Source organism: Diceros bicornis, chromosome 28 (assembly GCF_020826845.1).
Source record: "Diceros bicornis minor isolate mBicDic1 chromosome 28, mDicBic1.mat.cur, whole genome shotgun sequence".
In the NCBI taxonomy this organism is placed as follows: domain Eukaryota; kingdom Metazoa; phylum Chordata; class Mammalia; order Perissodactyla; family Rhinocerotidae; genus Diceros; species Diceros bicornis.
The window spans coordinates 5,213,920-5,227,024 of record NC_080767.1 but is presented as its reverse complement, the minus strand read 5'-3'; the positions used below and the strand labels follow the sequence as shown (position 1 = coordinate 5,227,024).

At 46.7% G+C, this 13,105-nt stretch overlaps 1 protein-coding gene across 1 annotated transcript in view; it reads left to right on the top strand.

Moving 5' to 3' along the window:
• Positions 1-892: 892 nt before the first annotated feature.
• Positions 893-13,105, top strand: part of LOC131393769 (reversion-inducing cysteine-rich protein with Kazal motifs-like) — an 86,050-nt gene continuing 73,837 nt past the window's right edge. The window contains exons 1-4 of the mRNA XM_058524806.1: positions 893-922; positions 1,380-1,444; positions 2,334-2,551; positions 2,682-2,906. Of these exons, the coding sequence (XP_058380789.1) occupies positions 893-922; positions 1,380-1,444; positions 2,334-2,551; positions 2,682-2,906 (538 nt within the window). The remainder of the gene's footprint in view (positions 923-1,379; positions 1,445-2,333; positions 2,552-2,681; positions 2,907-13,105) is intronic.

Sequence of the window (13,105 nt, the reverse complement as noted above, 5' to 3'; positions counted from 1 at the left end):
GACATCAGAATCTACTGGGGAACCTTTTCAGAACCAGATTTCTGAGTCCCTCCCTACATCTGATAAGTCAGAATGTCCTGGAGCACTTATATTTTGACAAAGCTCAAACTGCTGACCTAGGTCACTAGCATGTTTAGAGAGACTGGGAAATGCTCCATGCCTATCAGCAATTCCAAAATAAAAGTCGGCCACCGCAACACTAGGCTGTGCGAGTCAGAAAGGGGTGAGAAAAGGATCACGAGCCTGCAGCCTAACAGGCTGTGCTGGGCGGGGGCCTGTAGCTAGAGCTTCATTATTACAGGGCAAAAACCCTGTATAAACAAAAAAATTTTTTGCATGTGAGAAGTACTTCAAACATCTGAAAAAATATTTAAAATAATGTAATGAATATCTCTGTACCATACACCCAAGATAAGGAAATCTTAATCTGCAATGATCTGATTCAGATGTTTTCAGTAACAGAATATTACAGGTACAACTAAAGCCCTCTGTGTACCCCTGGCCAATCCCATTCATCTTCTCTTTCCAGATATAATCACTACTCTGAATTTGGTGTTAGCCGTTACCATGCACGTTGTTCTACTATCACTACGTCTGCACACAGCCACAAACAACATAATGTTGCCTGCTTTCAGATTTTACGCAAGTGGAAACATTCTGTAAGAATTCTTCTGTTCCTTGCTCTCCCATCCCATATTATATTCGTGAGATGCAACCACTTTAATGCATGTGGCTATAGTTTATTTGTCACAATGCTATACCATCAATTGTGTGGGACTATCTAACGATTTGTCTATTCCGCTGCTGATGGACATTTAAACTGCAATGGGCATTCTTGTACTTCTTTTGTACTTATTTTCTTGGACAAGTGTGCAAGAATTTCTTAGAGTACATGCCAGAAATGGACATTCTGGGTAAACAGGTATGTCTGCCCTCCTTCAACTAGACATCACTACACTGCTCTCCAGTGTGGCTGGATCCAGTCACATTCCCCCTAGCAGTATATAAAAGCTGACATCCCCACAACCTTACTAACACTTGGTTATCACAGTATTGAATTTTTGCCAATCTGATGGCTGTGAAATGGCATCTCATTGTTGTTTCAATTTGCATTTCCCTGATTATAAGTCTCTGATAAGTAAATTTTCATGCTTTTATATATATCTGTCAAATATGTATTAGTTTAGAAAAATCTAACCCATCTTGTCTGAATCGGGGCAGTTCTTCCCCAAGTACCCTGCCAACAGCCACCGCAACTGCAAAGCTGAGGTGCAGGAGGGCAGCAAGAAAACAGCTGAGTTAAAGAAGGAATCATCTAGGACAAAGGGCCCTAATTAATGCATTGACTAATTAGTCTTTCCCTTTCCTCTTTTGTCAAGTCTTACTTCCAAGACAACACTACGGGCCTGCGGCCTTACAACAGGAGACAGAATGGGGGTGGCGAGTGCGAAAGCTAAAACGTTCATATAAAAGTACTACCACTGTCCGTGCTCAAAGAAAACGCAGTGACTGCAGACCAAAACCTATTACTCAACCTTGTAAGATACTGTCCACCCCTAACCGACTCCTTCAAACTCATCAGTTTGGCTCCCTCTTTGAAACACTCCCATCTTTTTCTCTAGACCAGACACTGTCCCCCTCCCTTCAGCAGCCCTTTCATCTCCCTTCGCCCACAAAACTGACTAGCCTCTCCTTTGTCCCCATTCTACAGCTTCTGGTTTCAAGTTCCACAGGACCCTCTTCATTGCCTATAACATGTGCCCTCTCCCTCTCCTCTAGAACTCCAAGTCCTCTCTTCCTTCCCTTCCCAAGATGTATCCTCAGTAAACAACCAACCCAATCACCCACCCCAAAGAAAAACAGGAATCCCCTGCAGTACACGGTCCTGCGTTACATGCCAGGCAGGCGGGTGACTGGTCCTCATGCTCCCAGCTTCCTTCCCCGCTCGCCTGGGACAGCTGTCCTGTCTCTGGGGGTTCTCCAAGTGTGAGAGGTCCAGACCACCTGGAAAAAGCTCATTCGGCCTTCTGTGGCAGAAATGTCCTCACCAGGGCCATATATGCACTTCTGTTTGCGCCATGAACGAAACTGGGGGCCTTTGCTGAAAAAGACACCTTACGGGCGTCTCCGCAAAAGCAGGCAGGCCTCCCTCCTAGTCAGCCCAGCGGGGTTGGTGTAGTCTGGTAGGGAAGGTGGCCTGGCAGAGACCAAACGGTCCCCGCGATGAGAAGTTTCTGAAGCTCTGGCCCACTGGCTCAAGAAAGCCCTCTTCCCCGAGAGCACACCCCTTACGGGGGTCTCTCCCCCTGCGGCTCCCCAAATCCGCTCCCCAGGGCACCACCAAGCCCAGAGCGGCCCCTGCTCCTCCGCCCCACGCCGCAGAGACCTCTTCTCCCAAGCCAGCCCAAAGAGCGTTGGGTGGGCGAGCCTGGGACCAGGGCCCAGCGCCCCCTGCTCCCCATCAATCTCTCCCGGTTCTCGGGCGCGGGGGGCTCTTCCTCCTCCCAGCCCCCTGCGGCGCTGGGTGCCAGCCAGGCGACGACTCTCACCGGTATGTGACCTCGGGCAAGTCACTGCCCCCGGAAGCCTCAGTTTCCTCCTGTGCCGGGCGGAGACCTAGAGGGGTCCTGCCCTGCCGCCCGAGGGGACCGGGCTGCCCCGGTGGGAAAACGCTTTGTGAGCCGCTCGGCGCGGCGGGGCGCGGGGCTCCCAGGGGCTCCGGGCGCACAAAGCTCACCCCGACCACGCTCCCCGCCTCGGCGGGGCCGCGCGGCTGGACCGCACGCCCTCGGCCCCCACCCCGGAGCCCACCCCACACCCCTCCCCGTCTGGCCCGCTGCCGGCCCCCGTACCTGCTCCCAGCGCTCGGCCGCAGGCGCCGCCACCCTGGGCGCCCGCCGGGAGAGGCCCGTCGCCCGGAGGGCTGAGGCGGCCGGCGGCGGCGGCTCCCGGAGGGGGAGGAGGCGGAGCCGGGAAGCGGCGGCGGCGGAGGGGGCGGGGCCGGGGAGGGGCGGGGACGCCGCGCCGCCGCCGCCAATGGGCGCCGCAGCCGGGCCTAGTCTCAGAAGAGGGAGAGGCTGTGAGGTGAGGACAGGCTTTTGAGCTGTGCTGACAGTTTTGCTGAGAGAAGTCTGCAGATTCATGACCCCCTTGGCCACCCTCCTCTCCTTGGATGTGATGCTGGTCCCTGAGCCCATTTCCTTTTCATGTTTCTCTGACTCCCATATCAAAGCAGTAGAGGACAAAAGAACTCAGCCGTGGGCCGGGAGTGCCTCTAAGTACAGCCGTGTGGGTGAGGGCGCAGCTAAACTGCTGACTAGATCATTTCAATGAAGTGTTATCCTCAGCGTTCCCCATATGCAGCCACCAACTGGGGACTGAGCAGAGACAGAGCTGCAAGTTGACAAGGCCCAGTGCCACAGTGGTAGGCTGGCCCAGTGAGAGAGAAGTGGGAATGGATCTTTGGCAACAGACATTTCAGATGCCAACCTGACACTTACCAGGTGCGTGATCTTGCGTTCACACGGTCGTCAACAGTGTTAGGCACTGGGGGTACAGTGATGAAGGTCGAGTCCAGGCCTTCAAAGAGTTGACAACCTCCTTGGAGGGTGATGAGATATATTCTTGGAAGTTAAGAACTTAAGAATAAGTAGGAGTTTACCAGGTGGAGCAGGTTGGGGGAAAGTGGACTGGGAAGACATTAAGATTATAATGGGCCTGCTCCGTGGCTTAGCGGTTAAGCGTGCGCGCTCTGCTACTGGTGGCCCGGTCCGGATCCCGGGTGCGCACCGACGCACCGCTTCTCCGGCCATGCTGAGGCTGCGTCCCACATAGAGCAACTAGGAGGATGTGCAACTATGACATACAACTATCTACTGGGGCTTTGGGGGAAAAAAAGGGGGGGGAGGAGGATTGGCAATAGATGTTATCTCAGAGCTGGTCTTCCTCAGCAAAAAAAGGAGGATTGGCAGGGGTGTTAGCTCAGGGCCGATCTTCCTCACCAAAAAAAAAAAAAAAAAAAGATTATAATGGGCCAAGACACGTAGTATTTCCTGAATCCCATTCTTGATTTTCTGGTCACAAAGGAGACAGATAACATCATACTACTAGCTGGGGCTTCAGTCCCAATGCCCACTGTAGAATGCCCATGAACTATGCCTATAAACTATGGCATTCCTCTCTCCATTTTTTTCTTTTTTTTTCTTTTTGTGAGGAAGATCAGCCCTGAGCTAACATCCATGCCAATCCTCCTCTCTTTGCTGAGGAAGACCGGCTCTGAGCCAACAACCACCGCCAATCCTCCTCCTTTTTTCTTTTTTCCCCAAAGCCCCAGCAGATAGCTGCATCTCATAGTTGCACATCCTTCCAGGTGCTGTGTGTGGGACACGGCCTCAGCATGGCCGGAGAAGCGGTGCGTTGGTGCGCGCCCGGGATCCAAACCCGGGCCGCCAGCAGCAGAGCGCGCGCACCCAACCGCCAAGCCACGGGGCCGGCCCTCCTCTCTCCTTTGATGGGGCTCAGCAGCCTTGAACAAAATCAGACCTATTTTCACCCCAAAGCCCAAACCCAGTTGAAGCTTGTGCAAGCCCAATTTGGTCAAATGCCTCGCCCAACAGCCCTAGAAGAAAAGGAGCAGACAAGCAGTTTAATCCAGTAACCAAAGGAGCCCACTGTGGCTGCCTTGCGAGGGAAACATGGGAGAAGGGCCAGGCCAGGCCTTGGGCACCTCACCTTGCCAGTTAAGGGGTGCAAAAGAAAGAATGGACCACGTTCGTGCGTGGTGTCATCTTTATCTCTGAAAATTTCCATCCTCCAGCAATCATCAGAAAGACAAACGAGCGTGATGTGTTTAGGGAACCACAAGTTGAAGAGGGCTGGGTGATGAGTGGAGAGTTAAGAGGAGACCAGAAGACCATGAAGAGTCTTGAATGCCATGTTGAGGAATTTGAACTTAGCCCAAGTGACTAAAGGGAGCTATTGAAGGGTTTAGAGAGAATGACATGATCAGATTGGGATTTGGAAAGACTCTGGCTGCTGTGTAGAAAATGGAGTAGAGAGAAACAAGAAGAGAAGCAATAAAACCAGCTAAAAAGCTATTAGGCAAGGGATGAAAGTGATCCAAGCTGGCGCAGAGATGGTAGGAATAGCGGTGTTAAGGTGGTAGAATCACCAAGACATAGCTGTTGAGGAAGAAAGAGAGGATCAAGGATGACAAAGATCTTTGGCGTGGGCAACTGGGTGATAGTGGTGCCATTCCTGAAGATAGGGAATACGGGAGGAGGAACAGAGAACTATGATCGTGGTTAAATCATTCACTTCTGTGACCCTCACTCTCCTCATCCGTATAAGGCAGAAGGGCTGAGGGAGGTGGACTAGAGTCACTGCTATACAGTTACTAAATGTCCTTCTGAGATTGGCATCCAGAGATTTACAAAGGAGAGGCAAGACAGCAGATTGCCCATTTCACTTTTTGTTTCCATTTTTTTTGATTGTGGGAAAATATACATAACGTAGTTTTATCATTTTAACCATTTTCAAGTATACAATTCAGTGGCGTTAATTACTGACATAACTTGGGATGCCATAAAAAAAAAAAAGTACCACATGCTGGCGGCTTAAACAACAGCAGTTTATTTTTCTCACAGTTTTGTAGACTAGAAGTCCAAGATCAAGGTGCCAACATGGTCAGTTTCTGGTGAGAGCTCTCTTCCTGGCTTATAGATGGCTGATTTCTCCCTGTGACCTCACGTGGTGGGGAGAGAGACAGAGAGCCAACTCTCTGGTGTCTCTTCTTATAAGGGCACTAATCTCATCTTGAGGGCCCCACCCTCATGACCTCAAAACCTAATTATCTCCCAAAGGCCCCATCTCCAAATACTACCACACTGAGTGTTAGGACTTCAGCATATGAATGTAGGGGGGGCACAATTCAGTCCATAGCAACTACATTCACAATGTTATTCAACCATCACCACCATCCATTTCCAGAATTTTTTTATCATCCCAAACAGAAATTATGCACCTATTAAACAATAACTCTCCCATTTTCTCTCCCCCAGCCCCTGGTACCCCTATTCTGCTTTCTGTCTCTATGAATTTCCCTATTCTAGGTACCTCAGACAAATGAAATCATACAATGGTTGTCCTTTTGTGTCTGGCTTATTTCACTTAGCATGATGTTTTCGAAGTTCAACCATGTTGTAGCATGTATCAATTTTATTCCATTTCAAAGCTGAATAATATTCCACTGCGTCTTTATACCATACTTTGTTTATCCATCATGCATTCATCAATGGACAGTTATGTTGCTTCCACCTTTTGGCTATTGTGAATAATATTGCTATGAACATTGGTGTACAGGTATCTATTTGAGCCCTGCTTTCGATTCTTTTGAATAGGAGTGGAATTGCTGCATCATATGGTAATTCTACGCTTAACTCTTTGAGGAACCACCAAACTGTTTTCCCTAGTGGCTGCACCATTTTATGTTCCCACCAGCAATGCACGAAGGTTCCAATTTCTCCACATCCTCATCAACACTTGTTATTTTCCTTTTTTTATATATATTAGCCATCCTAGTGAGTGTGAAGAGGTGTCTCATTGCGGTTTTTATTTGCATTTCCCATTTCACTTTCAAGCCCAGCATATCTATTACTTGCATTTGTCTTCCAGCTTGGTTTGCAATTGTTTTGTCTGCGGGGGTGGGGTAGGTAGAAGAGAGACACTATAAAAAAATACTGAAAGAGTTATTTACTGAAAAATCATTACACAACAATAGACTTCTATTAGTATATAAAACCAAAAGAAGAGCAAGATAGTCTCGGCTACACCACGGAAGAATACTCTGCAGCCTTAGCAACTACAGGCCTCCAGAAGAGGTGGAACTCAATGACAGTCGTAACCATGCCCAGCAAAGGCAGTGGAAATAGCAAAGCCAAATGGAAGGGGTGGAGCGGGAGATGATGAATTTAACCACCAATACCTCCTGACTACACTTGTTCACAAGCAGATCACAAACACCTGTGAAACACCTCTGAGGTTGCCCTGAAACACCCAGGGATGTGTATTACAGGGTGTGGGCGAGGGCAAAAGAACACACCCTGACCCTTTTTCTCACTGTTGTAACGCTAATAGGCATGAGTTTCTACTTCCTTAGGCTAGATTCCTAAAACTAGAATTGCTAGGTCAACGTTTTCAAAGGTTTTACTTCCCAGAAAGATTGTAGCAACTTATTTATTTAATAATTTCTATTTAAATGTAGGGGATTGACTTGCTCCTATTCCTCGCTTGCAAAGCCTATGGCATTAGTTTTATTTATTTACTTCTCTCCTTTATCCATATTCTCCAATCTCATTCCCCTTTCCCACCATAGGAAATCATTCCAGTGTGTCTAGTGTATATCCTTTTGTTTGTAAGTGTTTAGTTTCAGTGTGTATTACTGTTTTGAATGCATGTATTTTTTTCTTATGTAAGTAGTATTGTAAGATATCTATTTTTTTACTTTATTTTCCTCCTTGCAGCAACGTGTTTTTAAGATCTGGGCCATTCCTAACTACTGCTTGGTACTCCATCCACCACATTTTGCCTAAGGACTTCTTCAATTATGGACACCCAAATTGTCTCCAACTCCCCACAATCAAAAACAAAGCTGCTGTGCATATCTTTATACACGTCCTTTATGGGAGCTGTGTGAGAATTTCTCTGGGTTACATATCCAGTAGCAGAATTAGATATTTTATAGTGTTTTTCTTTTTTATAGGTTGTGATTTTCATTTTTTGATTACTGATAAGGATAAATTGTGTGTGTGTGTGTGTGTGTGTGTGTGTGTGTGTGTGTTTCTTTAACCACTATATTCTTCCAGGAATTTTCTGATCACATCCTGAGGCTTATCCTCCATTGCTTCTCTAAAGACTAATTTAGCCTGTAATTGACTGCAACACCTTGTATACATGTGATACATGGGTCCAAACATGAGTGCCTAGTGATACTCAAAGAGAGAAAGAGAGAAAGAGAAAGGAGAAAAAGCACTCATTTGCCACCAATGGAAATACTATGACAATAACTCCTGTGTCAGGAAGTTGGTAATTAAAGAGAAAGAATGAAGCATTTAACCTGCCATTTTAGGAAAAAATTAGGTTCATCCCCAATTGATGAGGGAAAACTCTTCTTTACAGAAGAATGTCAGCTAATAAATGTAGAAGGACTGATAGAATTAGAAAATCACCATTTTGCAATCTCCGATGAGATAATTGATTCAGGCGAGGATCATCAGTGAATGTTCAACTATTAAAAAAGAAAGAAAGAAAAAAAAACCAATCTACCATTGTATCTATTTCCTACCACTCACTTACCTCAGGAATACTTCCAGTTTGCCTTCTGCTGCCATCATTCTATTAAAACTGCAGTGCTTGAAGGACGATGGTGACTTCTTAATTGCTAAATACAACGGCCTTTTCTCACCCTCCATGATCTTTTTATGATATTTGACATTAGGGGCCACCTCCCTTTTCTTGTAACTCTCTTCTTTCATCCACAAAACGCTGATTATCTGTTGCTGTACAACAAACCGACCTAATATTAAGTGGCTAAAAACAATAATTTATTATTTCTCGTGGCTCTGTGGGTAGACTGAGCTCAGCTGGGTGGTTCTCACTCAGAATCTCTTGTAAGGTTGCAGTCAGATGTGGCTAGGGCTGGAGGCATCTGAAAGCTCCACTGGGATAGATATCCAAGGTGGCTTCCTCACTCGCTTTTCTGGAACCTAAGCTGACATGGCTGGAATAGCTGGGGTTAGCAGGGCATCTCTCTCTCTCCCTTAATGTGGCTAGTTGGGCTTCCTAACTGCATGGCAGTCTCAGGATAGATAGACTTCTTACATAGCACCCAGCTTCCCCAGAACAAATGTTCCACGTGTCCCAGGTGGAAGCTGCAAGCCTTCTTACAAGACAATGAATAGTCTCCTTCTCACCCAGTGTGCATCATCCACTATTTCCAGCACTGGTTTCTTTAGAGGGTAAAAAGAACCTAAAGACCCTTCCCAAGCTGAGTGTAAAACCCATCCATGTTTTTATTGTTTCATTTTTAACTACATATATATCCATATCTAGCCCAAAAGCAATTTTGAAATACTCACTTTTTATCAAGTCTTTTGAAAGCATTTAACTTAGTTTTCATAGAACCAGGAACTGTCTTTCCTTTTGTACTTTGGTTTCTGCAGTTTACTTAATTAAAAACATAACTGCAGTCATAACTACAACTAACATAAACAAGTTTGGAGACGAAGTACCAGAAAGCAGCCTATTGGCTGTGAGTGTTCAGTAGACAGAGGCATAAATTGGTAGTATATTTTGCATAGGGAATGGAAAGCATTGGTTAATCTGGTTACTCACTTAAAAGAGGTTCTAATATGTCTTTTATTGAACATTTTGAATTGGAAGTAACATAAACCACTTTAAGAAACATGGAATTTATTGGCTTCTATAACCCAAAATCTGGGGTGGATCTGGCATGGCTCAAATGATGTCATCAGCTCCCAATCTTCCTCCATCTCTCAGCTGTGCTCACCACTACGTTGGCTTCATATGAGATTCCATGTGGTGGCAAGATGCCGATGGCAGCTCCTGGCACAGAAGAGAGAACATGTATTGCTCTCAGCAATCCTAGCAAAAGACTCCCTACTCTTCATTGCTGAGATTGGGTATGTGCCCCTCTGCACCAGTCTGTTGCCAGGGCAATGTGATGACCTGATTGATTAGGACTGAGTCCCATGCCCCCTGGAGCCCTAATCAACCCCATGGACTGGGAAGCATCGCCTTGGAGTGTTCCAGCATGCTATTACAGAAGTCCACTCCTGCGCTAATGATTGAAGGACGACTGCGTGCTGCTTGAGGACAAGTATAACATCTTGTTCCTCCCTGTACTCCCACCCCACACACACAGCACCCGCATGTTCCCCTGCACACAGCAGGCACTGCTCATTGCGAACTACAAATCACAGGCATCTTTCTCTTCATTTACTGTGCACCTTAAGGCAATTCATAGAAGATTTGCCCTTGGCGTGCAAAATGCCAGTCCCCATTCGCCTGAATTTTGCTATCTTTGGATCTCTCATGCTGTCAAAAGGCCTCAAAGCACAGGTTTGAATGGGGTTTGGGCTCAAAGACCCACAGAGCTGAGCTCCATATAGAATCCCCCGAGTAAAGTCTTTCCTCTCCATCTCGAGTCTTGCACGGTGCTTTATAATGCTGGTTATGGCGAGGCTGTGGTTTTAATTTCACCTTCTGGGTTTATACTAGAGCCACTTTTAAGGGCTCTCCTTGAGCCTTTCCCCTACACCCCCACCTTCTCCCCCCTTCCCTTGATCTCTCCCTTCCCTGCAGCTGCAGCTGCCTGGTTCCCAGGCACCCAGAAAGGGGCTTCAATCCACTGTCTCTCCAGAGGGGCTGGGCTGGCCCTGAGCCAGGAAGAGGCAGGGGGCAGGGGACCTGACTGCCCAGCACAGGGCGTGCAGGGAAGTAAACAGACCACTGGTGTGCTGCCTGCCAGAAGAGGTAGGAATGTCATGGGTATGACTGTCTGAGTGTCATACGAGCAAACTGCCAAGGATGCTACAGCCGGCTAAGAGAACAGGAATGGGACAGGAGAAGGAAGGCCTGATGCATCTTGGGCTCAGATCTGCAGTGTTGGAGTTAAATGACTGAGGCTCTGTATTAGTTTCCCGGGACTGTGACAACAAAGTATTACCAACTGCGTGGCTTAAAAATAACAGAAATTTATTGTCTCACAGTTCTGGAGGGGAGAAGTCCCAAATCAGGGTGTCGGCGGGACCACACTCCCCCGGAGCCCGTAGGGGAATCCTTGCCTCTTCCTGGCTCCTGGTGGTTTACGGCATCATCGGCCTTCCTTGGCTTGCATCTGCGTAGCTCCAGTCTCTGCCTTCGTGGTCACATGTGTCTCTTCACGTGGCCATCTTCTTATAAGGACACCAGTCATATTGGAGTAGGGGCCCACCCTACTCCGGTGTGACTTCATCGTGACTAATTACATCTGCAACGACTCTATTTCCAAACAGGTCATGTTCTGAAGTATCGGGTGTTAGGACTTCAACATGCCTTTTCTTTGAGGGGACACAATTCAACCCATACGAGGCTCCCAGACATGTATGAAATGATGGAGAAAGTGGTTTTAGAAGGTCCTGTTGTGTAAGACAAAGGCCTGGAAAGGTTATCTGATCAGACGGGAAGGCCCGGAAGACCAGGCTGAGGAGCTTGGCCTTTATTTATCAGAGGGGAGTCACGAAGCGTCTCGGAGCAGCATGACTGCCTGTGTGACTCCCTGTGAGACTCAGGGGTTTTGTCATTGGCTGCTTTTTAGTTTTTAGTACCAGTGAGATGAGCCACTTCCTTCTCCAGTGCATACACCCCAACTACCAATTGAAGTCACAAGCCAACCGCATAGTTGAAGCATGGCAAAAGCCTCCGAAATGGATAGCACAGAGCTTGGTGTAGTTCAGAAGTAAGACCACCGCTTGTCAACTGTGTCAGCCTCAGTGCCTCATCAGTCCAATGACGATAATAAGAGTACCTATCTCATAGAGTTGTTGGAGGGATTCAGTGAAGATTTTATATATGTATCTTAGAAGAATGCCTGGCAAAGGAAGAACTCAACAAATGTTCACAATTATTATGCAAAGATGAACAGTTCATTTGGCCAAGAAGGGCAGGAAAAGGGATTATTATTAGTGCTGGTTGTAGGACAGTAGACCCTGGAACCACTGCCCTCCCCCTCCCCCTCCCCTGCCACTCCCTTCAGGGAACAACAGTGTCTCACATTTGCACAGCACGTGTTTTCCAAGTGCTCTGTCATCCGTTCTCCTTCTCTCGATGTAATCCTTGCGAGATAATCTGTGTAATCTTGTGAGGTAGTCAGGGCTCTCATTATTATCTCCATTTTGCGGGTTAGAAACTGAGACCCAGATGCATTAAATCAGCTACTTTCAAAATTTTTTCTTCTGAGACGCATATGATAGATGCGTCTATCTATATGCGTATATATGCGTATATATGCATAGACGCATATGATATATGCGCATAGATGCGCGTATGATAGAGGCGTCAGTTACACGCCTATGTGTAACTCCCGCCATAGCTTCATCCCTTCCTCTCCCACTGAAGAGTGTTTGATGCTATGCAGCCGTTGAGCAGGGTACGTAGAGCTATATGTAATTGATTGGAAAGATACTTCTGACATATTGTTATGAAAAAAATCACATTGCAAATGTACTATTTATAGTAATACTCTATGTATGTTTACACGTGCGTAAAGTTGTGAGACAGGCCACAGAGGACTCTGCTCACAGTGGTGAACTCTGGAACTGAGGAGCGAGGGGTGGTAGAGTGGGTGGAGGGAGCTTTCACTTTTACTTTATGCAGTTTTTACATAGGCATGTATTATTTTTTTAATGAAAACTTAATTCCATTTTGAAAATAAAAGAGAGCATTCAGTATGCAAGCAACATTATTATAGGCATACCTTGAATCTGCTCTGATTTTCTTCAAGGAAATCATTCGTGAATATGCATAGACTATCTCTGGAAGGATATTTAAGAATTGATGACAGGGGTTGCCTCCCGAGAGGGAGAGTGGGGGACTAGTGTTAGGAGTCAGGGATGGGAGGAAAATGGACTTTTCACTGTATACGCTTTTATAAGATTTAATTTGTTTTTAACCAAATGCATGTATTATGAATTCAAATGAGTTGGGAGAAAATGATTAAAAGCTTCAGTGATTTACAATTACCAATGAATAATTTGTAACTCACCTCATGACTGATCACAACACGCTAGTGCTTCCCACTGGATTAGGTGCTATGCAGAGCACTGAGATCCAGACTCGGGACTTCTGACTCCTAGTCTGTGGCTTTTTACGCTATGTCATTGCCCAGGGTGGTTGCCTCAAGGCTGCACCCTCCCACCCCCAACACCTGCCCTGGACCCACCCCCAAAGTTCAGCAAGCCATGGCAGTAACCTCACAATTGTCATGGCAGAAAGTTATGAGTGTGGAATTAATTCCCCAACCAGTCTTTAGCCAACCACACTTCTATAC